The 25,922-nt window shown below is 38.9% G+C and overlaps 6 protein-coding genes across 10 annotated transcripts; 2 read left to right on the top strand and 4 right to left on the bottom strand.

Annotated features, from left to right (window-relative positions):
- The first annotated feature begins 355 nt into the window (after positions 1-355).
- On the top strand, positions 356-5,144 carry LOC124180318 (mediator of RNA polymerase II transcription subunit 24). 2 transcript variants are annotated; one of them, XM_046565712.1, is made up of 13 exons: positions 356-458; positions 546-578; positions 666-821; positions 897-1,022; positions 1,104-1,437; positions 1,523-1,945; positions 2,186-2,369; positions 2,686-3,061; positions 3,143-3,588; positions 3,671-3,763; positions 3,823-4,113; positions 4,200-4,647; positions 4,726-5,144. In XM_046565712.1, the coding sequence occupies exons 3-13, from the start codon at positions 690-692 to the stop codon at positions 4,870-4,872; spliced, it is 3,000 nt and encodes a 999-aa protein (XP_046421668.1). In that variant the 5' UTR covers positions 356-458; positions 546-578; positions 666-689; the 3' UTR covers positions 4,873-5,144. The 2 variants fall into 2 exon arrangements, with proteins under 2 accessions (XP_046421668.1, XP_046421667.1); XM_046565711.1 differs by having other exon boundaries at positions 362-821.
- Positions 5,037-6,817, bottom strand: LOC124180346. Its single transcript, XM_046565787.1, has 6 exons — positions 6,475-6,817; positions 6,232-6,393; positions 5,971-6,172; positions 5,713-5,891; positions 5,360-5,635; positions 5,037-5,278 (listed from the first exon to the last, which is right to left on the bottom strand). The coding sequence occupies exons 1-6, from the start codon at positions 6,667-6,669 to the stop codon at positions 5,090-5,092; spliced, it is 1,203 nt and encodes a 400-aa protein (XP_046421743.1). The 5' UTR covers positions 6,670-6,817; the 3' UTR covers positions 5,037-5,089.
- Positions 6,818-6,880: 63 nt separating this feature from the next.
- Positions 6,881-9,804, bottom strand: LOC124180341 (inactive peptidyl-prolyl cis-trans isomerase FKBP6). Of its 2 annotated transcripts, XM_046565776.1 has the most exons (7): positions 9,691-9,804; positions 9,199-9,603; positions 8,811-9,072; positions 8,276-8,736; positions 8,004-8,192; positions 7,781-7,892; positions 6,881-7,646 (listed from the first exon to the last, which is right to left on the bottom strand). In XM_046565776.1, exons 2-7 carry the CDS (start codon positions 9,240-9,242, stop codon positions 7,341-7,343), a joined length of 1,374 nt encoding a protein of 457 aa, XP_046421732.1. In that variant the 5' UTR covers positions 9,243-9,603; positions 9,691-9,804; the 3' UTR covers positions 6,881-7,340. The 2 variants fall into 2 exon arrangements, with proteins under 2 accessions (XP_046421732.1, XP_046421733.1); XM_046565777.1 differs by lacking the exon at positions 9,691-9,804 and having other exon boundaries at positions 9,199-9,638.
- Positions 9,805-11,038: 1,234 nt separating this feature from the next.
- LOC124180322 (fanconi-associated nuclease 1-like) lies at positions 11,039-14,879 on the bottom strand. Of its 3 annotated transcripts, none has more exons than XM_046565721.1 (8): positions 14,825-14,879; positions 13,662-14,636; positions 13,151-13,556; positions 12,940-13,077; positions 12,417-12,854; positions 11,906-12,317; positions 11,701-11,823; positions 11,039-11,559 (listed from the first exon to the last, which is right to left on the bottom strand). In XM_046565721.1, the coding sequence occupies exons 2-8, from the start codon at positions 14,593-14,595 to the stop codon at positions 11,314-11,316; spliced, it is 2,697 nt and encodes an 898-aa protein (XP_046421677.1). In that variant the 5' UTR covers positions 14,596-14,636; positions 14,825-14,879; the 3' UTR covers positions 11,039-11,313. The 3 variants fall into 3 exon arrangements, with proteins under 3 accessions (XP_046421677.1, XP_046421678.1, XP_046421676.1); XM_046565722.1 differs by having other exon boundaries at positions 11,039-11,180; positions 11,448-11,559; positions 13,662-14,854; XM_046565720.1 differs by having other exon boundaries at positions 14,728-14,853.
- A 113-nt stretch (positions 14,880-14,992) lies between these two features.
- LOC124180315 (protein MMS22-like) lies at positions 14,993-22,898 on the top strand. The gene is made up of 19 exons (XM_046565704.1): positions 14,993-15,431; positions 15,505-15,639; positions 15,743-15,896; positions 16,698-16,934; positions 17,052-17,177; positions 17,270-17,479; positions 17,621-17,868; positions 18,019-18,110; positions 18,188-18,363; positions 18,477-18,632; positions 18,721-18,970; positions 19,028-19,262; positions 20,540-20,636; positions 20,712-20,906; positions 21,004-21,177; positions 21,273-21,626; positions 21,733-21,935; positions 21,999-22,187; positions 22,296-22,898. The coding sequence occupies exons 1-19, from the start codon at positions 15,217-15,219 to the stop codon at positions 22,366-22,368; spliced, it is 3,519 nt and encodes a 1,172-aa protein (XP_046421660.1). The 5' UTR covers positions 14,993-15,216; the 3' UTR covers positions 22,369-22,898.
- LOC124180350 (high mobility group protein 20A-like) lies at positions 22,076-25,626 on the bottom strand. The gene is made up of 7 exons (XM_046565792.1): positions 24,954-25,626; positions 24,650-24,830; positions 24,369-24,483; positions 24,083-24,247; positions 23,937-24,018; positions 23,640-23,855; positions 22,076-23,539 (listed from the first exon to the last, which is right to left on the bottom strand). Exons 1-7 carry the CDS (start codon positions 25,036-25,038, stop codon positions 23,403-23,405), a joined length of 981 nt encoding a protein of 326 aa, XP_046421748.1. The 5' UTR covers positions 25,039-25,626; the 3' UTR covers positions 22,076-23,402.
- Between the last annotated feature and the right edge of the window lie 296 nt (positions 25,627-25,922).

Below are 25,922 nucleotides of genomic sequence, written 5' to 3'. Positions count from 1 at the left end.
ACAGTTTTTGAGGCAAATTATTCGTCGGTGTGGACTGGGCTATAGCCAACATAATAACAGTTTTCACTAACAAAATTATAGGAATTTCATATTTTTTCCCACAATAGTTGGTACATGTTGATTACGACGACCTATGTTGATACTTACAAACAATAATCAAACCTCCTTCAAACAGTTTATCATTAACATTAACTTCATACAAGCCAATTATCAAATCTCCAGAGGACGCCTCGATATGTCAGTGATACCACTTAAACTTAATATATGGGAATTTTACATCTTATTGTTGTGGTATGGCCCTGGTCCACTGCGCTTGAATAAGGAGTGGAGGGGAGGTCTAAGTGTCCATACCCTGGTGGTGAGTGTCAGGGGCTGTCTGAGACTATTATTAACAGAAGATGTCAAGATGGCGATGACGTCTCGCAGTTTTCGGTTAACCTAATCACGACAACAAATACGTAATTTTATTATTCAAGAATTGTACATACGGTTTATTCGCGTTAAATGTTTTTAAAATGAATCAATGCATGGCGTCGATTTTTCAGCAATTTTCGAAACATCGTGTTGACCCGCCTAAGGTACTGTGAAATAGTCTCAACCGACGTATTGATCCTGTCTCAATACGTATGACAGACTAAAAGTATCACTAATTCGAAACTCGACAGGCTGTATTTACCTTTTGATTAATTATGCGCAATCCTCTATCGACGAGAACAATGGAGACTAAGGTTACAAGCAAGACTAGCAGCCTCAAGGCTCTGCTATTAAAGGCTTGGCGTGAACGTTGGAACGACTTACAATGGGGAATCAATATAAAAACTGTACGTACCGCTGAATTCTGGTAATCAAACGGCTGTGAAAATTTCACATTTGACTTAAATTTCACTTGTTATCAGATTTTACCAAGAGGCGTAAGCGGAGATGTCTACAATTTGGCAGATTGCATTCTGCAGCAGGCTTTAGTGGGCCCCGGACCAAATCAACTGGTGTTATCGTACTTAAAACATTCGCTGAGCTCGCAGGTTTGCCCGTTTCTTTTTCTCCTCAAATTCGAAAGGTGATATTCCAAAAATGTACTGACAATAATACATCACAACTTTCAGTTAGTGTCTTACGCAGCTGTTCTACAAAGGATAAGCAAATACGGTGCATTTCACAAGCCGCATTGTATCATAAGCCTGTTAGAGTTTCTTGAAACAATTCAAGTCGGTATAACCTGTCGAGGAAAGCCGGAGGAAGATTTATTAGCTGCCTCTGTACTTTCAATAGTGCATTGGTTACTGCTGTGTTATCTTCACGTGCTCAAAATGCCCCAAAATAATCCATCAGTCACCTATCCCACGGATTTGATCGATAAACCGGCGAGCATTCTGAAACAGATGATTAACTCCGACTTCCTCTGTGCCATGATGTGCCTAGCTAAGCACGACGATAAAGGTAGATCAGATTAAGATTTGATTTTGGGTATAGAAATGTCTGGTACCCTGTAGAAATTAAAACTTTCATTATTGTCTTTTTTCAGAACTTTATATCGAGGTGGTGAAAAAGTGCCAGGACATAGAATCTCTTCAGAAGAATAGTACAGTAAAGTCTGCAGTACCAATTGAGAGCTCGTTGAAACAGCTTTGCAACCTTGATATAGAAACATTGGCTTCGCATTCCAAGAACAACAAAAAGGAGCCGATCACTTATTGCTTGCAACCATTATTCGCTGTTCAAGTCTTGCTTAATCCAAGCACCGAAACCACAGTTCTGGTCAATCAGCTCCTGATGATACAGAGAATCAAGGGATACTCCAACGCCAAGTTGTATTCGGAAATTATTCGCGCCTGCTTCATGTGTCTGCACGACGTAACTGGAACTTCCAAAGAGTCGCTATGGGGTGCTTTTACGTTTTTGAAAGTACCACACATTTTGAAAGAATTAAACGTAACGACTTTCAGCGGTGAGAGAGCATTTTCTGTATACCGTATTGTTCCGAGTATAAGCTGACCTCAATTCCGAGACAGTATTTCAGGGTGTGTTTCTTAGTTACCCACACATAAAATGGGTCCATGTATAAGACGAGGAGGATTTTGCCAGGTGCTATCAATGACAAAATTCCTCGGCTTATATTCAGAACAATACCGTATAATAATACAGGATTGCATTTTGATGGTAATAATACTCACATTTCTCTCGATAGGTGAAGAGAAGTTGGAGTACTCCCAAGACATCTTGGACGCCTTTGAATTGCTGCTCCAATTTACTCCTCTGCTTGATATCATGGACACGGCTTGTTCCTGTAATTGCATCGAGTGCCTGCTGAACGAATTACAAAAAGTCAATTTGGTTACTGAGAAACAGGCGAAGCAGCTTAGCAGCCAACGGTAATAATTTTTATAACGGGTTCAAAATGCTCTTCAGGGACAGGGTGCTGTCTTTCGAATAGAGCTTTGGCTTAATATTATGCTGTTATCGTACTTTTCTGCATACTGGTGTTTCTATTACTCTTATTTTCTTTTTTTGTATTCTATGTACTTGCGCTTGTCGGCGTCACCTGTTTCTCTACTGCTAAAATTTTATAACTGGGCCAAAATCCCGTATAATATGAATAAATAAATAAATAAGTAAATATACAAATATGTAAATATAAACAACATTCCATGGTTGACGGAATTTTCACCTTATTGTTCTGTATTACAGAGAAGGTGTAACTGCAGCATTACAGAAATTAGAACCATCAGAAACTCCCAAGCCATCAATTCCGAAAGTAATAATTCGCGCGGAACCAACTCTGGCTGGAATTCTGAAGACTCTCAATACAGATTATACGAAAATTCAGGAAGCACTGCTGAGCATGCTGTGCCAGGTACTGACTGGAAAGAGTTTCGAATTAATCCTGGCCGTTGCAACTGTCGAGGGAAAACTGAAAACCTTCGTCTCTAAACTGATAAAGTTCAACGAATGTAGTAAACAAATAAACGATGCTGTGACAGGGAAAATGGCTGCGACAAGAGCAATGCTTTTTGATGTTTCGTTTCTAATGCTCTGCTCTATCGTTCAAACATACGGATCTGAAGTGAGCTTGCTGATACTAAAACATTAAAATCCAAATCCTCTTGATTTTGTCTCAAATTTCTCTCTCCTGTTGGCTATTCAGGTGGTTCTTGAAGAAGACGGTGATTCGTTCTTTGAACAATGGGTCCGAGAGTGTATGGCAGAACGAAACAAGCCCAAATGCCCGCGTCGGATGCTCCAAAACGTTGACGCAGCTCGAGTGGACACGTTACTTGCCCAAATCAATTCCCCGGATCCAGACTTTAAGTCTAGTAACATGAAATGGCACATCGCTTGTCGCTCGGCCATGGGCGCTGTCAAAGAGCTTCTCTGCGCCTGGGAAAGTGGAGCACTCGGAGCTGGCGATGTGAAACGTGCCTTGGATGGCCTGAGAGCAGCAGCCTGCTGCTTGCCGGTATGTGCAGCAGCCTGGCTCTGCGCTCACGTCAGCATAACGCATCAAGATGCGCTCTTGAAGCCCATGAATATGGTTCAACAATTCCTGACTCCTATTTCCAGTGACGAGATGCAGGATAATTTCAAAGAAAGGTAAAATTGCGTCGATTATTCACGTCGACTCAAGGTGATTCGAAATTAAATTATCGCTTCCTAATTGATCAAACTCTTTCAGATCAAGCCTAATGTGCCAAATAATACGTAAAATGCAGTACGACGTTCATCCTCCGACGCAATCCAAGACAAAGGTGCTTTCAATGTCGCACAGGTAATTATGAAAATTTTTTTAGTTATTAACCTAGGTCTTGTTAAATCATTTTTTTTTAGTATAATATCGCGGCAGCCGATATCTGAGCAGTTGGAAACTGTGTGGCATGGAATACAGCAAAGGGGTTGGATCAACATCGAAGCTACTCAATCGCTAGAATCTTTGTTGAACACTGGCGGTTCGCTGTGGTTCGTTTCGAATTTGGTCAAAGAAGTAATGAAGTACAGATATCAAGAGGAACTGGATCAGGCAGTGGATTTGACGTTTGCAGTATTTCACTTGGACATTGAAAACTGCACCTTGGACCTGCTGAATCACGTCATTCCTCAGTACCTCTACAATAGATCGCAGTGAGAATTTTGTGCCAAATATTTTGCGGCTTTCGATTGCTCAACTACTCCAACAAAAGCGGGAGTAAAATAATTCCAAATTTCAGGAGAGAGGAGCTAGTCGAACCTCAGTCTTCTGTACTGGCGAAGCTGTGCGTTTCGTGTATCTATTCAACCTTGGAGTACAACAACTCGAACCCACCCAGAGGAAACAGTCGTAAGCGTGCAAGGTGTGAATTAGACAGCGAAGAATTGGATGCGATCGGTGTCCCGGCCAACAAAATATTGAGACTGAACGAAACGGGGGACTCGAGTTCGATATTTGACACGAGCTCTCCTCAGGCTCAGGGACAACCTAACGGGCAGAAGTCTATTCGCTTAAGAGAGCCATTGCTTACTGCGCTGAATATGTTGTTCAAAACTTTCACACTACTCGCTGGGAAGGATGGTGAAGTATCACAGCAGACGCATTTCATCCTACAATTTCTACGGTTCATCGTTCAGTGCGGCAAGGACAGGACAAAAATCGTTCTACAAGGAATGCCGCAAACTTTGGTAAGAATAGGTCATACGAAGTGAACCAAGTTTAATTTCCAGAGTTATTTCGTAAACCGAACGATATTCTTCTTTTAGGTTCCATGTTTGCTCAAAGCGCTGCCCGAGTTATTTACGACTGATTTATTACTCAAGTTGTACGATATTCAAACAACAGCAGGACGAAAAGCCACTGCGAGAGATTTATGCATGCTGCGGAACATAAATCTGAAGCCTGTAAAGTAGAATATAAGCCCAAAAATGACCTGTACATCCTGTTACGTTTGTAATTGTTATTTTTTTTTTTTTTTAATTAAGTTTAGTCTCTATCGATCGAAAATAATTACTTTCCTAGTAATTCGATTACAAAGAAATTGATGCCAAAAAAAAATCAATTTTTTTAAAACTTACTTAAAGTATAAAATTCTTTGTTCTCTGTTCCTCCTACAAATTGCTAACTCTACTAAGTTATCTGAGCGAGTGCAGCATCCATTTCGTTCGGTTCCATGTTCCTCATAGAATCAATCATGTCCTGGTGCCTTCTCGATTTCTTAAGTCTCATATGTAGTCTATCGTATATTTTCTGCATTCTGTCATTGTAGCGCGATTCTTCTCTCTCCGCATACTCTCGCATGTACCTGTCATATTCTGCCTGCGATATTTAGAAGTGAGAAAAAAAAGTAAGCACCAGCATTTTAGCTTGAACCATAGACTGATGTGAAAAATCAAAGACCTGAGTCATGCACGGCATATTCGTCCACTTTTCTCTACGTTTTTTTAATTCTTCTTCATCTTCTTTGATTTGTTGTTGTAATTCTTTCTCCTCTATGCTCCTGTCTTCTTCCCTATCCTTAAGTTCTTGTCGTTGAATTTTATATTTTATCATGTATTCTTTTTCCAACATACTGGAAAGAACTCTGCATTCCTCCCATTCGACAATTTCTGAATAACTCACCCCGCAGCAAGTCGAGCACGAAAATCGTTCCGCAATATTAGGATCAATTTCCTTCTAAATCATGTTACGTATTAAATGAATTAAAAATTATTCTGAAATAGCAATTCTATAACTTCTCATTAGTTGGCTACCTTGTCTTCACGACAGCAGTATTTACAATTTCCACAACACTCTCTGCAGTATCCGTCGTCATATTTGATAGACAATTTTTCCGCAATATTTTCAGCAATGTAACGACCGCAGACTAAATGAACGAGATTCAGAGCGCACTGAATCGTGTTCGGACCACCTCTGCAGGTAATTATCTTACCTGAAAATTCATAATCCAATTTTAATCAATTTGTTTCCCCTTTTGCTGATACAATTCGTGGATGACAATTTATCATTACCATCCACGTGTACGTCATCGTCGATATATTTGTACTTCATGTATTCGGATCCTTCAATTTTGTATTTTATCAGCGGATGACACGTAAAAGTTCTTCCAGCACCTATATAATGCTTACGCAGCACCGGCACAGCATCTCCTATTGCGACTATCCACTTGTGGCTGTCCTCAAATTCTTTCAGCAGTTTACCAACCAATTCCGACTGCAGCAATTTATTATCTAGTTAACATCATTCAAATCTTACAAAATTTTCTGTCTTACCTCTCCAAGCGATTTAGCTCCTAACAAACCGCCAGGCAGAACAACCACGTCGAACGATGGTTCTCTCAAGGCATCAGAAAGCGCTGCGTCTGCATAACAGAATATGTTACTGTTGCCCCGTATGCAGTCTGAATCATCCAGACTTGCAATTACAACACTGATCTGGAATCAATAGCCAATTGAAGGCCTGCTATATTTTTAAAGTAAAGAAGTAGGACACTTAATTCAGAGTTAGTCTCTCACCCCAGCCCTTCGCATTATATCGGCCATTTGAACTATTTCAGAAATCTGTGCATCTTCAGGCATAAGGATCAACGCACGCTTTCCATTATCATTGAAATTGTCCAATTCAAGCTTCTTGTTGTCCGTCGACTCAATCACCTCTACTTCTTCGTCACTCATCATATTGTTGATTTTCAGTTCTTTCAGTTCATTCATTTAAATTATGTGACTGCTCGCTCCTCTGTATTTTTTTTTTTTGACACAGTATTTTTTTCTTTGCAATAATTCTCAGTCCCGGTTATTTTTTCCATTGACATAATTTTTGGGTAAATACGAAATACGAATATAACATCGTTTATATAAATTTTCACAATAATCTGTCTATACCAAAATTTTGACTGTGTGTTTAAAGCGAAGACTGCCGAGATATGAATAGCTTTCCTTTATTTATTGATTCATTCATATTTTTCATACATAAAATAACATCTCTTATAATAATGAACGATCAATAGAATAACAAAAAGTGAAGTAACAGATAATTAATTTACCCAATCGCAGAGTGAAGGCATCAGCAAAATAATACGTAAACACGACTATTTTCACTTGTTTCATTTTTGGCCTTTGAATAAAGCAAAGCGATTGTCAAATATCAATTTTGCACGGGTATTTTTCACATTGCAGGATGACGCATGTGAAGTTTTAAACAAAACCTTCTAGCTTGCTGAGCCTACTCTATGATCAAACTTAAATCCTAGCAAGAATGCTGAATAAGGATGTCAGACGGTTGGGACATTGGAAGAAGTTTTCACACCAAACACCGTGGACTATATTCTTAAAATTAAAATATTGTACTCTAATTGAATTGGCGATGTAATGAAAATAAGTCTTTAGGCTCGTCTGGCAGGTTCGTAACTTGGTTTAGAAATGTAATAATTAGTATGGCCGAATCGTTCGTGGGACGTGAAAAACAAGCCCATAGTAGCTGCCTGCTGTTTGAAGCAGTCCAATTCGCGATCATTCAACCCAGCGGGCAAAGGCTGCCGCATCACATCCGGATTATTTTTCAACTCTTCACAAAGTTCACGAGCACATTTAACATGCTCGTCCATTTCCTTGTCATTTGACTTAACCTGCAGCCATTTTGAGAACAGTTTCTTTTGCTTACTTTTGTATGCCATTATACGTTCGTTGAGCTGAAAGGAAATCAAATTCTGAGCTTGTAAGACAACAAATAACAAGTTTTATATATTATTTCTTCCAGATGGAATTAGATCTGCAAACAAATAGTGCTTAATTTGGTAAATGATGAATCAAAATGCTCAATTACCTGTTTGATTTCTTTCACAATCCTTTGATTGTTAGGGTCGATCATTCGAGATTTGTGGAATTCCTCCATCGCTCTATCGTATTCGCCCATAGTCATCAGCGCCTTTCCATGCCTGAAAGCAAAGTGAGTTCCTGGAGTAAGTAATGAATCGAAAATTGTTTCTGCAAGGTTTACAAATTTGATAATTAGTGTTCCATCTTCAGAATGAAAAGAAATGACTTACGTAAAAAAGGCTTTTGCGTTTGGCACAGGTACATCTCTACAAACGGTACAAGCTTTACGAGGTTCACCGAGTTTGTTGTAACAGATGCCCAAATTGACATAGGCCTTGGTCAATGCTTTCTGTTGCTTAGTTTGTTCTTCCTCATTCTCCAGTGCAATACTCTCCAAAATCTTAACAACCTTCAGGTACCTAAAATTTTCATCTGTTTGATTAGTGACAAGAAATAAATACGCAGAAGCATTAGATAATCTGGGTAAAAATCAATAACGAACCCTCTGGCAGCCTGTTTTGTTCTATTTCTATTGAAATCATCATTTGCAGTAGCATGAACAGCCATTGCCTTAGGAAAGGCTTTTTCCATAGACTTTCTCTCCTCCTGGTCCAAGTTGTCGTAAGTATCCGCAGCTGCATTGTCAACGAAGTCGCTCAGGTAAACAGCGAACATAACTTCCTCGTTGGGAGGAATTCTGGGAGGACATCCCATGGGTCCAAAGGCATAATCAGGATGGATGATGAAGTGAGAAATCTCGTGCTTCTTCATAGTCTGAATCCCAATTTCCAGTCCCGGTAGCAGCACTCCCTTGTTCAGTCGCACCCTCTCTGATGTCTGGCGCAAGTAAGACGAATCGAACGGTTCATCTTGATACTCAAAGTAGCCCATGTACTGGACATACACCATGGCATCCATTGGAACAACTTCCCCGACTCCGACTTGCTTCACAGACTTGAAAATCTGCCGCACAATGGATGATGATAAAAAAGTGAAAAATGAAATTTGTTTCAGGTGTGAGAAGGTCGAAGAGTTACCTTTCCTTCGCCCGTTACATCGGTCATGTTAACTTTGAGATCCTCAAAGCTTGTGTTGCATGGAACAATCTTAATCGAATCAGCCTGATTTTCACCATTGTTTTCAGGATTGGCGCTGTCCTCGTTGTCGTCGATATTCAAATATTTCATCATCTCTTCACTGCTGATGTTGCGGTTATTGAAGCCGTACACCTGGTCGTCTTCATCATCATCGATATCGTCGCCAGCCTCCAGAACCAGATTAGGTTTGCGCATTAACTCGCTACAAAGGAAAATATAGAAATGTAGGTCAAACTCTCAACAGAAAAGGAAATATTCCAGAAACAATTTCATAAATAATTTTCAAGCTATCGAAATACAGTACGCGTTAATTATTCACTATATTTACCCAAGCGTGAATCCTCGCTGGGTTTTGAACTCTGTATTCGGCATCTTCAAAGTTTTTCGTTAAACGTAACACGACGCGCTGTTCACTATACTTAAGTTTTAACGTGATAGCGTTGATATGAATTCCAAGGATCCTATTTTCAGTTTATTGTTACCGCTCGTTACCACTAACTGGAGAAACTTAACGTCGACCAACGTCGACTGACGCCGTACGCGTTGCTGTCATAGGTTACGTTGACTGAAGATCACGAAGTATATTCGAATTCGCACCGCGAGCAAAATGGAAACTTTTTTTTCCAGCGCTCTTTTGTTATCTTTGTTATTGTCAGGTTGTATGGGGCGACGTCGAGCGGATTGTTGTGGATCAAAATGTGAAACTTTTCCCGCGACAGGTCAATGGCGGTCACTAAAGATGCATAATGCTAAGATGTAATATTTATATTTCAGTAACCATGAATCAAACGATCGCACGAGAACAGTACTTGGTACTTACATTTTGTCGGTAGCCACAAGCCTCCTTGGGTAGACATGGGTAGACAGTTGTTGCTGAGCTTTGGCGAAATTTGTCGTGTGCACTGCGGTGACAGCTTAAATCCTAACCAATAAACCTAACCCTAATTAAACAATTGAAAAAAGTCTAAATGAATTCCTTTCGAAAGGCGTTGAAGGACGCCAAAAATGTATTAATTTTAACCGGAGCTGGAGTGTCGGCTGAATCCGGTGTCCCAACGTTTCGAGGTTCCGGCGGCTTCTGGAGGAATTATCAAGCCCAAAATCTAGCTACGCCGCAGGCTTTTTCAGCCAATCCATCTCTAGTTTGGGAATTCTATCATTACAGGCGAGAACTGGTGCTGAAAGTTGAGCCGAATCAGGTAATTTAAGGTCCCGATGATCAATAAAAAAATAAATAATGCATTTGTTATGCTTCTATTCTTTGAACGTGACATGACTAGAATTTGTATTCCGATTTGATAGGCACACAAGGCAATAGCGGAGTTTGAACAGCGAATGAGAAATCACGGTAATATTGTAACGATATTAACGCAGAATATCGATGGGCTTCATCAGCGTGCCGGTTCGGCCGATGTCATCGAACTCCACGGTTCTCTTTACAAAACAAGATGTACAAAGTGCAAGGAAGTTGTTGAGGATAGAAGCAGTCCAATCTGTCCAGCCCTTGAAGGAAAGGGGTAATGAAAAGTAACTGTGAAATCTCCTATCACAGTATCAATTTTACGATATTGCATGGGGAAAAATAAACCATATTGCATTTCTTCGTCTTCCAAGACTTCTTTCTCTCTTTTTTTTCTGATAGTTTATTGAACTTTCCACAGAGCTCCTGATCGTACTGCAAAATCGCTGCCTATTCCTGTCGATGAACTGCCAAGATGTAAAAAATCCATGTGCAAGGGTTTGCTCAGACCACATATTGTATGGTTTGGCGAAAACTTGGATAGAACTGTGCTCCAAAGAGCTGGTGAATGTGATGAAATGACAACAATTTATGTTATTAATTATATTAAATAGTCTGATAAATTCTCTACATCACAATGTTTGTATATAAAAATATGATGCTACTCTCAATATTGGGAACTCTAGCACTCGGATACATTATCTGGTGGCGATATTTAACATCTGAGTGCGTAGATCAAGAGTGTCATGAAAGTTTCGTATTACATTTTAAAATTACAAAAACAATATCTATGTTTATAAAAATACACTTGTCTATATTTCATTATGTACAGCGTAACCTACTCAATCTGTTGCATATTTTTACCGCTAGATGCAATTTCTTAATCCACGTCGCTGCCAGAGATCCCAATAATTATTTTTGTAAAATATTTCCAGGTGAGGCCGTAGAAAACTGTGACATTTGCCTCGTCATTGGCACCTCATCCGTCGTCTACCCTGCTGCCATGTTTGCTCCTCAAGTAGCTGACCGTGGAGTCGTCGTTGCTGAATTCAACGTAGAAAGTACTCCAGCTACAAATCAATTTCAGTAAGCATCTTTTTGACGTGTCGAGAGACCAGAAAGTTGGAGAATAATTGATGATGTTAAAACGTGCCCTTGATTAATTACTTATTTGCTAATTTGTTGATTTCTAGGTATCATTTCTCAGGTCCGTGTGCAACTACGATACCACAAGCCCTGGCTTTGTGAACAATGCAGGAAAATGAAGTCTCTCAAATTATGGTTGTGATAATAATTAACTACAGTGATGCGACATGAATAATAATTAAATAGCTTACTTTTAATTTCACAAAGCTCGATGTCAGCACCAAGATCTTTCAGGTATCGCATCCACAAAGTTTGTTTAGGAGATAATGTGTCCCCAGGTCCTTTGACCTCTACGATCTTGTACTGTAATAAAAACGTTGTTTTAGTTACTAACTACAACTGCCTTATCGCTTTAAACTGTGATATGGTATTTACATAGGCAGTTTCATCAATTTCAAATTATATTCTTATTAAATTAAGAATTGCAAATGCAAATTCTGTTACCCTTTTTCCCACGGGATCCCAGACCACTAAGTCGGGGAAACCCGCTTTCCACACACTGAAGTTAGACCCCATTCTCTTACAGATCCCTGCCACTATAACAGGCCCCATGCATCGCACTAGATCCTGCAATAATAAAGAGAATTGAAAATTATTAACAGTACGTAAATCTGAAACGCGTTTTCTAAACGACATTTTGATTATTTACAACAAACTGCTCATTGGAAACAGCTAGAGGCTTAGGCATGATCGATTCGTAGAGACTCCGGGTCTCTAAGGAAGTTTCAATCAAACTGCATAGCTGCTCCTCGCTCAGAATTTTGATGAATTCAATCTTTCTATCAATTTCTTCTTTTCTATTGGTGTAGAACTCCGAGGTGTATAAATCCAGAGGAGCTCTTTGGTACATGCTCAGATAAGTGCCACGAATCGACAAAGTGTAAAGTTCTTCCCACATCAGGAGCGCAAACAATGTTACGGGAAATGAACCCTCGCAATGCCACTTGTGAATGTATCCCAATTCCTTATAATAACACACAGCTCGTTGCTCGACTCCCATGTAACCTTTGTCTCCATCCTCCAAATCCATTTTCCATGTTGTTTTCCGTCCTATTTTATTCCTGGAAAACCGTAAAAGACGCAAAAATCAGGATTTGTGGAAATATGGAGATAAATTTAGACTGATAGTCGCAAAAGAATGTATCTCGTCTGAATCTTACCCCTGCATCACTTTGCCATGTATAGAGACCTTGCGAGGCTCTCTGAGTATGTCGGGATTGATAAGACCTTTCAAATCTGACTGTACATCTCGATTTATGCCGTTTTTTCTCTTCGCCAACATAGAAGCTCTCTTTGTAAGAACGTGCTTTCCGATTTCTGTGACAGTCGCATGAGTCAATCCCTTTATAATTATACGAGCAGCATCATTCAGATTTTTGTTGTACTTTGTCTCTATCAATGCCAGTTCATCGTACCATTCACCTTTTCTGCTCTGGCAATAGGTTTCCTGGTTTATAAGGTCATTTAGCATTTTAACCGCTTCTGGTATGTAAGAGCTTTCTTTCTTGAATATTTCTAAACAAGATATTACTATTTTCATGCATACATATTTCTCGCTGAATTTCTGAACATGACGAGGCACTCCGGTGTCTGTTTGACTGCAAAACAATTGTTAAATAAAATAAAATATGGCTGAGGTAGTATTTCAAGCTATTAGGTAAAACTATTTTGTTTCCTCGTCACCTGATGGGATTCTGTTGCAAAAGAAACATCAACCGCGAATGAGCGTCTCTTCCAATCCTTCTAAATGTGTCCCAATTTCTTGGGTCACCTCTGGGCAGCTCAAGAACAAGCTTCCACTTTTGTTTCCAGTCAACGTACCTACAGCATAGAATTGAATTAAGTTCCTCCGTATATATCAAAGAAAAATCCAGGTGCGTAAATTTTAACCTACCGCACAAGGTGATCTCTATTTTGGAAGACAGGAACCTTATGAACCTGCACTTCCGGGTATCTCAAACTACCATCTTTAATCATTGTGAGTTGAAGAAACGTGCTGGAAAGAGTTGCAGTTATTTCTTGCGCAGGTATGAAGAGGGTGATGATACGTTCTACGAGGTTTATCATCTCCTGCAGCAGGCAAGTGCAAGGTCCCAATGCATTTAGAACCCTTCTCCTTAGCACTGTAGCTGGACTTTCTCTTCCAGGAAATAAGGATTGCGTAGAACTAGTCCTTAGAATTTTTTCAATCGCTGATTCCTTAGTTTTCTGACGAGGTATGTTCGACTGCCGGGCCACATCGTGAACTTCGCTTGCCGACAGTATCGTTAGAAGATTTTCAAGGGGGATGTCATTGGTATCTGAAAAGATTGAATAATTTGGCGAACCTCCAAATTTCTTCACGTCTGCCACGAGTTATTAGCTTAACAGTAGACAAATTCCAAAATAGCCAGATAGCCATTTACCGGAAGTGAAGAAGTTGTTTTCTTCCAATTCGTCGAACAGTGGATTAAGGTCTTCCGCAATTTCTGGATACTTAATAGAGGTGCGTCTCTTCCAAACGTGCGTCCTCAGAAGCATCCTTACAAAAAGTGCTTGTGATTGTTGGCTCATTGTGAGCATATCAAATATTCGATCAAGTTCATTGTCATCGAAATACCCACAGTTGATAGAGTTTGCAAAAACATCAACAATAATATTAAACATATGCTCAGCATGCTTGTCATTTGGTATATTCACCCTGTCGATACGATAAGTAGATGTTGTATCATCTATCTCAATATAGCCTCTTTCAGGTGGTTCAGAATCATTATTGCGATACACTTCTGAAAGAAAAAAATTATTCTTCGGCAAGACCCCAGTTCTAGCAAGGTTCAGGATCTCTACAACCTCGGATACTTTGCTAGTATCAATCGCCTCGTCGTATATCAATTTTCTAGGGCTTCGATGTTTCAGTCTCCTTATAACTGTGCTGACTGGTGTGTTCTGGGATTTTTTCCGTGGCGACATGCTGCTGCTTCTTCTCGAGCTGGATAAGGCTCTCTTCTGGGACACATTGTTCTTAGTCGGCGTAGAGGCGGAGCTGGAATAGAATGATTCCTGGCACGAGAGAGGCTTCGGGTCGCTAACCAAGTGCCTGATACTCAGCAAGGCTTCGTCTTCACTGTCGAGCCGATCAACCAACAACGCTGTCGACAACAGGTCGCCACGATTCTCAGACAGAGAAGCCATGGCCGGTTGTTGCTTAGGATAGTTGATTGGATCCTGTTCAAGGGAATTTTCCTTCTGCTTCAGAGCCTCTCGAGGTGTTTTGATGACGATTGGAGATTTCTTGTCAGTTTGTTGTCGCCCAGCACTAACCACCTTATAATATTGGTACATGGAAGTTTGTTGAGACATGTTCGACAGCCGAATTGATGTTGTCTTTTCACTCGTCTTGACTGAAAATATTCAACTTTTTTACTAGCTGCTCTCATTCATAAGAGGTATAAATACTTATCAACTTGTTTTAACATAAATCACGTAATTTAAAAAGTTGTTTATAAGTTTATTGAAGTTATCCGCTGCAACTTTTTATAATTAATCTTCATTTTCATATGTAAATCTTTCATATTTAGTACAACCGCACCTCTTCGCCATCCAGTGATGATTAACGAGTGTCAGCATACATGCCACATGTTCCCGCGATCCTTGACCAATTGGAGCACCAGAAAGGGCCAAGTGGCCAATCAGGAACGTCGACCAGAATCAGTGATTAATTTTCCGCCAAAATGAGAATCGCTGCTTGTCGTTTGTTGCCACTTGCAACAGCTGATTGACATGTGTCAATTGACTCAATTCAACTCGTCACTGTAAATGGGGAAAAGAGAATTTTTCTTCTTTTACTTCCTTTTCGAGTATGCTAAATAAAAATTAATAACGTGAATAGTGGCGAACAAATTTGTCCCCTCGGTAAATCATAACGGCCGATTTTTTTTTCAATCCTAACCTTCGAACTCATCCACATGGTACTTAGGTTAGATGGAGCTGCGAGGAACGTTCGATTGTAGTGGGAAAGTGAATTCTAATGACTGGCAGCTGAACAAGTCAAGCTTATTTCTTCAACAAGAAATTAACAGCATGGTTTTCAACTCACAGGAAAGCCCTTCCTTTTTCGGGCACGTCGTTCTTTTTGGCAGCGTTATGCCGAGCTCCACTGCCGCTCTAAATCTCAAACACCTCACTACTTCCATAGAGTAAGACAATGCAACATCCAAATCTATTTCTTGTTTCAATTTGCATTTTCTTGAATTTTTTTCACTTCTACAGAATGAAGCTCAAGCTGCTCAGTCGCTGTAAAAAGAGCGAGACTCTAACAGCACGTAAAGAAAACCAGCCAGACTTCTTTTTGGCAAGAAAAAACGTCTGTGAAGCCCTGGTTTACATACGATCGTACTTTTATAGGTGAGGCTAATTTTTCTCTCCACGTTGAGACTTGTAACGAACTGGAAAAATTAGGAGAAAAATAAACCGCTATTAATTTTCCATATTTGTTTTTTCTATCCAGCATCAAATGGAACTCAGCCTTGATTAAAAATGTCAAAAATCTGATTGGAGAAGATTTTGCTGAATTATTACTCGTGCTTAAAAAGTACATCAGAGAACTGAGAAACATTAATGACTCCATATTTCACTATGCAGGGTCCAATCTTGCTGTTGAGGTAAAGTCCCCAAAGTTTTCAAACCTCGTTTTTTTTCACTGCACATTGAGTTTTTTGTATTTATGTATTTATTTGTTTCTTATATTTATACAGACATACTCCCGTTAAACAAAATTTACAAAAATTTAGGTAGCAAAATACAGAAATGTAGAATAATAAGATTACAGATATTCAAAACAGGCAACCATAGCATTTTTTTTTAAAGCGGTAGTTAGTTGTGTTCTTCAGATCAATTCACGTGTTATTCCTATTAGCTAAAATGCTAAATTGCGCCGAGACGGACTTAGCCAAGTATGTGTTAGAGCGGACTGGCGCCTGAAAAATGATGTCGTTTCTCTTAGCTGATGTCCGTGAGACGTGAAAGTAAAACATCTTGAAGATACGAGGAGAATCGCTTAAGTCGTTGAAAACTTTATATAAAAATAGTAGGTCTTGTTAGTTTTTCTAGTAGGACAAGCTGGGGATATTTGAATGTTTGCCAATCTCAGAGTATTCGTAATCTAAGAGTCTCACGGGATGATTAGTTTTATACGATACGTGTCTGAGGAGTTCTACTGCACCACCTCCAGCTGGTAAACATTACCTTTACTAAGGGGGTGCCAGATGGAAGAAGCATAGTATAGGATGGGACGAACTAACGAGAAGTATAGCATCTTCAGGGTAGATGAGGACTTAAAAGTCCTTGGAGGAACGCATAACAAACCCAAGGACTCTGGAGGCCTTGTTGATAATGTAGTTAATGTGTTCATTAAAAGTTAACTTTGAGGCAAACAAAACCCCCAGGTATTAAAAAATTTTCAGCACGTCCTGCCGCAGTTTCATATGTATCATGTGCACCTCGAGCTAAGATGGTTTTGGCTGACGCTGATGGATGCCAAGGAGTACCCTGAGAATTCTTCCGCACTCAATAATCTCATGAACTACAATACAAGTTCCTTAGGCAGCATTAACATTCCCTATCACAATCCAGATCTGGAGGAGGCAATCACCATCGTCGTGGATGACCTTATTTACGTTGCTACAAAATTATTTACGAGGGTAAGACGCGGTTCCATCACTTAATAAGTTATCCTTGTTGTCTTAGAAAATTTTAAATGTCGCTTCCGTTTGCTATTTGGTTTAACGTTCAGTATTGACAAAATTTTACTCCCCCAGATTTCCTTGGAATCAAAAAATCATAACCTCAAGATCAAGACACCGTACAGCTGCACCTGTACGCGAGAATTATGGCTAATGCTTCAAATATTTATCGATGACTTGGCAGTGAAGAGAGGATCAAAGGTAAAGCGTCATTAATAGCACTTGTGAAGTTTGTCTATCACAATGAACTCTATTGTATCTTACATAATTATGCGGTTTAATGAAAATTTCAGACCTTTTGGGACTATGTAAACATTGGTCTTGATATGAGATTAGGTCCCGCAACAGCAGCAATTACATCTGTATCATGGAACAGTGTCCCGGAGGAGCATTTCTTAGAGTGTAAAAATCCCGAGATGTTTTCCATCTGGTTGATATACCACTTGACTCTACTCTATGGATATAATTTGGAAGGAGATTATACCGGAATAGCTTCGACAAGGGTATGAAGAATCATTAGTGTTCCTTTATTCAACTTGAGGCGAGATCCTGTTCTGCAAATTTTTCCACCTGATAAACAACCACCTACTCTCTATGAAAACTGGAATTTTTGATTTCATTTTTTGTCAATTACGTTTGCTCAGATTAATCCAAACCATGTACAAGTAGAGAAAATTTTGAAAATCTACTTGAACAAAGGTGGTAAGGCTGGTGAACGAGTCGAAATCGATGAAGAGCTCCAAGAAATGATACCCTTATTAAGTGTACTGACTTGCGAATGGTGGCAGCCGCGTGTTCAGATCATTTCTCTGCTCTGGGATTGTTTTCATCGGCGATTGGATCAGCCATTTCTCCTGCAGGCCACAGGACCATGGTTCGTTTCCGTAGACAAGTGAGTTACCGTTGTTTCTCATTCTAAGTCAGTATTTCATTTTTCGATTTCGTAAACAGCGCTAGTTAATCATTTAATTTGCTACATGCAGTTACGTTCTAAAGTACCTTTGCAGTATAATTCGACTAAGCAATAGTTGCTTGTTCGCAGAAAATTGCCCAGGGATATCCTGAAACAAGTTAAACAGAGATTAGACAATAACACGTGCACATCGTCTTATGGAATGTTTCTTCGATTGCTAGGTAAAAAATTTAAACAACTTACCTGACGTATTCTACAAGGATTAATCCTAATATTCTACATCTCCCTCTACTCTTAGGTATATTTTTGCGGAAAACACAAGTCGAGGTGGATCCCAAGTATTGGAATCAGATAAAAGGCAGAATATATTCTAAATTCACAAAAAGTAAGGTGGAAGAATTTTCTGTCGTTGGACTCTACAATTTTATTTCACTGTTCGTTACTCTTGCACTGACGACAAATATTTCGCAAGTTGTAAGTACTTTTTAATCCATCTTTCAACGGCAATATATTCAGGCAGAATACAGAATTTTAAATCTTTTAACATGGTCTATTATTATTTTCTTACTTTTAATCTACCTCCACAGTGTACTATGATGCTGGATCTTTTGCCTTCGGTACTTGCTGAAAACAGAGATCAACAAAGTCGAATTATAGCATGGAAGGGGGAGCTCGTGGTTTTCCTCCTGTTCGCCGAACAAAAGATAAGCTTTGAAAAGATCTGTGAAAGATTTTTAAAAGAGGTATAGTGAAGGGACAATAAGAGATATTTGGCTTCTTTAATTCAAAAGTTCACCCACCAAACTCGTGTTTGACATTTTATATCTTAAGGTAGACGTGATCAGCTGTCGCAAGGATGAAACCTCGCGCTTAATGCTATCTGCGTACGTAGATGTGTTGGACGAAATTTTAACATCTAGCGAAGAAATGGAACTTTCCGAACACTTATTCATCGGTGGATGGATAGACAGATACTTTCTGGAGTGCCCCAGGGCCAAAGTCAAGACGTTGATCACGGTGCTTATCAACGTCTTTAACAAATGTATTCAGCTGAGGAGTTTGAGCGACGAAACGATATCAGGTGCGTTTACAAGCAATTAGAGTTGATTCGATTTCACCTCATATTTTTCCATCGCAGCGCGAAATGGAATCCGACCAATGTTAGATGCCCTTTGGAAGCACGTAGCAAGTAGAGTTAGAACATTGGTATTCGACATGCAAATATATGGCGACGATTACCACATTCTGTCGGAACTTGCGATGAGATTTACTTTGGAAGCATTGAAAGAACCGGAGACAGCTGCTCGATATCAACACAAATTTGTTTCGCTATTCAAACACTTTGTTTCCTCGCCCATGATCAAAGATGTTAGGTGAGAAAAAAATCAAAAATCTATGGTCTGGCGGGATTTTTGCTCCGCTGGGTTAAATCATTTCTTAGTGATAGGGTTCAGTATGTGAAGGTTTTTAATCGTGTTTCTTTAGCTATTAAGGTTACTTCTGGTGTAGGTCAAGGTACACACCTTGGTCCTTTGTTTTTCCTAATCTATATCGACGATATTAGCCTGGTTCTATAATCTGTTAAGTTCTCATATTTCACTGACGATGGCAAAATACTTAAGGCTGTTACAAATCTCTATGACAGGATGCTCATACAGAATGACCTAGACTGCCTGTTCTGTTGGTTCAGTCTTTACGGTTTAGTTTCCAGTATCGAAAAGTGCTTCTGTCTTAATTTTGGTAAGCATCTGCAGACTACTGACTTAAGATATTACGTACTTAATAAATCGCCTTTAAAGTAGGTAAATGAAGCAAAGGACTTGGGGGTCTATTTTGACAGCAAAACGACATTTAATAAACATTTCGACTATGTCGTTTCCAAATCTCGTAGGAAGATCAATTTTGACAATCGTTTATTTTCATCACTTAAGAATGCTGCTACTTTTCGTTCACTTTATTATTCGTACATTTTTCCCTGTCTGACTTGTTGTTCTGTTATCTGGAGACCTTGGACCTTCACTGCTGCCCGTAATCTTGAAAATTTCAATAATTTTTTTTTTTACGGTTTGTGGCCTATAGAATTGGGAAGCCCATACATACTTTTTCGTGACCACGACTACAGCACTGTTGCATTTACCCTGGGTATTCCTACGTTGTCTTCTGCTGTGTGCAGATTTTATGTGGTGTTTGCCTTTAAAGTCTTGCGTAATATCATTGATTGTAGTGAACTACTTTGTGAATTCTGTTTCTTTGTTTCAGCTCGACCTTTGCGGCATAACAATTTTTTATTCTACTCTAATTATACTCATGACTCTGGCTCGCTTATTTTCAAGCTTTCATCACTCTGCACCGAAAATGCTGAGTGGCTTGACATATATAACTAACTGCACATTACATTTCGTCTCTCGTTAATCACGCAAACCGTTTTCGTATAATTAGTGACTCTAATACTCTATTTCTTTACTTATTACTTATTTTTTCTTCCCATGTACCACCATGTAAATTAATTTTTTTTTAAATTTTGTTATCATTCTACTTTGTCAAAGAGTTTTAACCCCTGAAGACATGAATAAATAAATATATAAATAAATGGAGCAAATTCTATCTTCACCAGCTTTAAAATACTGTCACAAAAAATCAATGTTTGCAGAATTATAAGATCATACTTGGCCCTGATTCTGCAAGATGAAGATGCCGTTTGCGAGCTAAGGAAAGAAGTTAAGAACTTCGATACAATCATCATACAGGTTGGCACTATTTAATCGATGATGGATATTTTGTACGTCGACAATAAATCATCTTCAAGTCTCATTTTTCTATAGGCATGGATAAAGTGCTGCGTTATGAAACCAGACATCGAAAATACAGAGTTAAAGAATCTAACTCTTTACCTGATCGAGACAGACGAGATGGCTCAAGTATTTCAATCAACCTCTGAGCTAATTGCTGCTACAGATAGTAAAGAGCCAATTATTCTGTTCATCAAAACGATCATGAAGCGACATCAAAGTTTGCAGGTATTGTGGATCGAAACAAAGCTTTTAAACTAGCCAAAAAATGAAAATGAACAAACGCTCATTGATAAAACTCTACATTACATATTCCATTTGAAAGACAGAACAGGAGCGTTTATGGATTGCCGGGAAGTGCAGAGAATACTTTGCCCAAATAGACAAATGGGCGTCACAACTGATCACGGAAGAAACCAAGGAGTCTGATTTAACATACTGGATTTACCGATGCATCGGAACTCTAATATTCTATTGCGGGCCAATTTTGTATGTCAAGGTGCGTTATGTTCACAATTGTTCATGTCTTTTATTCAAATTTATCTATTGAAACCAATGATTTCGTTTTTTTTTTTTCACATTCTTCCATCACAGACTCAGCCAAATAACATGCTTGTAACTTTGATCAAAAAGTTCGTGTTGCCACCGGATAAACCTCCGTACGTCATGAATATTGGAAAGAGGATTTTCTCGTGGATAATTTTAGGAATTGGAAACTTGAATGTCAGAGGTGATCTCGGCCTTCAATCGCTGATAAAAAATCTGTTCGAAGCTTATTTACCGCTGCTGATTACCGACACGTTTAAAACTGGGAGTTACAAAATTTCCGAAAAACTGTTGAACATTTTTCACGACAATAATGCCGATTATTTAAGACTGATTTTGGACAAACTCTCCGTCAATTTCATAGTTTGTCGAGATGTTGTGACACATGAACACTGTTATTTGGTGAGTGAAATCATCTGTAAAAAATTATGTGTTTGTGACTGTGTAGAATAATCTCAATTATCAGAGTTATCGATAAATGGTTCATCGTTAAATTGACATTGCACAGGTGATGTTACTCTTCAGGAATTTAATAAATGGTGGAACGTCTTACGGACCTCATATCATTGATACGATAATATCAGTTTGTCTTCCTCATGTAATCACGTGTTACATGAAAGTTCGCGATTTTCACGCACATAGGCAGCAAACAATCGATCTAATTTCCGATCTTGCGTCAAATCCATACTACAGAGAAAATCCAAAAAAAAGGTAATCCGTATGATGATTCATATTTTTTATTCAGTGAATTATTCATTTCAATTGTATTTCCAGAGAGGAAATCAAACTAATCATGATGAACACAGTGCAAAAGTACATGACAACATCTTCAAATATTTTTTTCGAATTCATCGCCTCGGTTTGTGATTTAATTCCAGAAGTCACGCTGTTTATTTATTCGAGAATTGAAAGAACAATCGTTGAATTAGAGGCCAACCGATATCCACACGTCTCAAATCTGAGGTAAGACAAGTGGCTGTTTAGAACGTTTTTAAAGCTTGTAGTATCTAGTAGGAACTGAATTTCCTTAATTCCTGATTTTATCTATACATATATATTTTTTTTTTGCAGGTTTTTTTTAAACAGGGTAAAAGCACGGACAAAACCGATGGTGGAAGATTTTGATTTGATTAAGAATAAATGAGCAATAATTTTATTGGTCATAGTAACATTATTGATAATTGTCCAATAGTAGTGACGTTGTAAATAAGATTATCCAATGTGAAATATATACCTTCATAATTAATTGTAAGCGAATATAGTATGCAAGAGATTGATTATTGATTACCAGTGATGATGAAATTAAATCTCAGTTACTATGAAGTAGTTTTATTGTTATTTTTATAATAATTATTATTAATCCTACCAATATTAATGATTTGCACATTTGATTAACAATGATTAAGCTCAAAATCATACTCAAGACTCTGTAAATCTCTGGCAGTTTACATTCCATAATAACTCTCAAAGTAAAACCTTTTCGTGCCAATTTATGAAAACCAAAATGGAATAATACAATCATTCGAAGTAAGATTGAATAAAATCTATAGCCATTTTGTTAATCAGCTTCGTGTAATTACTGCAGTTAAAAATAATACGACACTTAATCCTCAAGGGAACCAAGGAATTGAACCACAATGAGCTGCGTAGCTGAAAGTTTAATTAAATTGAAGACAAAAAAACAAAATAAAAATACTAGTAATAATTGAATGTTTCAGAGATAACTTTTTCTTCTCCCTCACTTCTACATAACTCAAGTAATTAAATTACACTTTACACGTACGTTTAAGAGCTAATCTAAAGCTATCGATTCAAATACATGATCATTGCGAACTTTCGCAGTGCTATATACAACATAGGGCGTTTACTCACACTTCTTTTATAAAGTGGTCGAACGTCCTTCTCATGATTTAGATTTATTTTCACCCAGTATCTCTGTGTCTCGTTACCACAGTGGTTACATGACTCGATTCTTTTACTCAGAAGTTCCGTTTCTTCCAACTCAACAAGGAATAGGAAGATTTTTATCATTTTTACTAAACTGATAGAGTTCAACTTGGTTCAGTTCCATCAATAAACTCATTTTCGATGGGAATGACGCGAGCGATGATGTTTCAAGGTCGTTATAGAGTTTGTAGTAATTGGGATCGTTGCTGTTGTCGTTACAGGGGGTGACCGTCATCCAATCAACTCCAGGCGTGATACCGCGGCACGAACGGTATTTCGCAGTCCAGGATCTACGTTACTGCTAAGTAGAGATTCTAGTCTCTCGACGTATCCGTCGATATTCTGCAAGGTAGCGCCGTCGTGAGTGCCTAACAATGGGGAAAATAGATAAGGTTACAGTACAGGAGTATTAGGTTCTGAAAGAGGTGCCACAATGGTTTGTATAATCTCTTTTTAGGATCAAACTACCTTGTAAAGGTATAGTAGCAAAGCTCCCTGCTAATTGGGATCGTAGCGAGTCGAGATGACGCTGAAGCGATTGATTAGTCGCACGCTGCTGGCTTGTTTCGGACTCTAATCTATTGACAGCAGCGTGCAAACTGTCTACATGGCGCTGAAGGACTGCGTTTTGAGCCTCATAATCGGAGGTGGCTTTTCGTAGCTGGCGCAACTCAGCTTCGCAAGCTGAGGGAAAATAATTGATATGAGGATTGTCTTGCATTAGGATAATGTAATAAATATATGCTGAAATGTTCGAGATATTACCTTTGTTATGATCCAAAAATTCTTCTGTAAAAATTGGAATATCAAATCCAGAGAAATCGTGATCCTTCTCTTGCTGTACTTCCTAAAAAAGAATATTAAGTCATTTCAAAAAGACTGAATTAACGACAGTGCTGCATGATACGTACATTTTGTTCCAAGGTTGGTTCCGTTCCGTTTCTCTCTTTTTTATTCTCACTGAGCTTCTCGTTGTTCTGTTTTTCACTAAACAAACGATATGCTTCAGTTTGCTTGTAGTCAGTGATCTCCCGGTTGTAACGTTCCTTGTCCTGCTCAGCAGCATCTAGATATTGCTATAACAACCACAGAATGAATGTTCAAAAAAAATGATCTTCCTCAGAGTCTGGAAGCTGCAGAAATTAGCTGTAAAATAATGTTGTCAACAAGGTTCAACTTTTGGTTCTCAAAACTCACCTGTTTCTGATCTACCGGTAGTGAACTCCACTCCGCAGCTAGCATCTTAGTAATCTCGGGAAATGGTATGGAGGGATTCTCAGTCCTCACCTTTTCTCGCCGATCGTTCAAGAATCTGAAGGATACAGAAAGAATTTGGCACCATTCAAAAATAAGTAAAAGCATCTTCGACTGAACTTTGCCAACAGATTGTTTGAGTAGTTATTGCGTAGCAACCAGAAGAAATGTGTCCCGACTTTCTAAAGACAACTGAGTAGGCAGCGCAAGTCAAAGATTCTCACCGAAAATATCCAGTCAGTGGCTGTTTGGGTGCCGTTGCATCACGAGGAGCCTTTTTCCGTTTTTTACCCCTACTAACAGAAGCTGTGCCGCTACTGGCGACGACGGCAGTTTGGCCTTTTTTTTGGTCGCTATCTACACCAGAGTCAGGGACTTTGTCTTCTACAGTTCCAGGTGATTTGTCTGTGAAGAAGAAGGATAAAAAATCATGAACAATGTGAAGTCAGATGTTGGTAGTACGGAAATTCAATATTCACAGGTGGCTGGTATTTTTCAAAGCGCTGTGTTATTACAGATGGTACTCACTGTTCTCAGCTTCTCCATTGAGGGCAGGTTGCGCTGACCCTCCATTTAGTTCGACCATTTCGTTGGTAACAGCAGTTTCACTCATTCTTCGATATTCTCAAGCTAATTAATAATCATAGACGCATATCGGATTGAACATGGATCGAAACATGTCGAGATCCAGGTGACGAACAATGCGTTTTTTGAATTCAATGAAAAGAAACTGCCAACAAGATCGTTGAGTAATTGAGAATTTTTCAATCACTCACTCTCAGAGATATTTGTTTACAAAGATCCGCCTGCTCTTCCTCTTTGCATACAATCCCTAAAAACAGCTCGACAAAAACCAGACTTCGAAAACTGACACTTCGCAAGCCTTGCAATCTCGGCTCTATTATTTCCATAAATAACGCGCAATGCTGTTATTATTTAATGCTCGTCAAAAAGAACTCGAAATGACGCTTCTTTGAGGTTATGATTTCAATTTTTTTACGTCTCAGCCACGAACCTTGGCAAGAAGGACTGTCGACCAAACGCATGACGTAAAAACGGTTGAATTGAACGGATAAAAGAGCGCCCCCTAATCCACGGCTGGTAAATGAATGCCTCGTTTGAATGTCGTTTGTTCGATTTTATTTGTTATGATCTTCACTCCTTCAGTAACGCCTTCAGTCGACGTGATTAAATTTAGATTTGTTTTAAATAACATTCACAAAATGAAATCCTGTGCACACATAGTGATGCACGACAAAGGAAAAGATCGTTCCAGATCTTCTAGAAGATCTAGAGAAATATCACGAAAAAATTCACGAGATCACACATCGTCTAGAGATAGATCAAAGTGAGTCTCCGATAATTCATCGATCCCAAAGATTTTAAGTCTACGCGGCTCATCAATTCTGAATTTTTCTACCCTGTAATTGGCATAAAGCAAATTAATTCAATCTTTACTTTATATCACTTATGACGAGTTACAGGGTTAATAACATA

The sequence above is a fragment of the Neodiprion fabricii genome, chromosome 4 (assembly GCF_021155785.1).
Source record: "Neodiprion fabricii isolate iyNeoFabr1 chromosome 4, iyNeoFabr1.1, whole genome shotgun sequence".
NCBI classification, from domain to species: Eukaryota; Metazoa; Arthropoda; class Insecta; order Hymenoptera; family Diprionidae; genus Neodiprion; species Neodiprion fabricii.
Note: the sequence above shows the minus strand (reverse complement) of the source record. Positions and strands in the feature narration are given on the sequence as shown.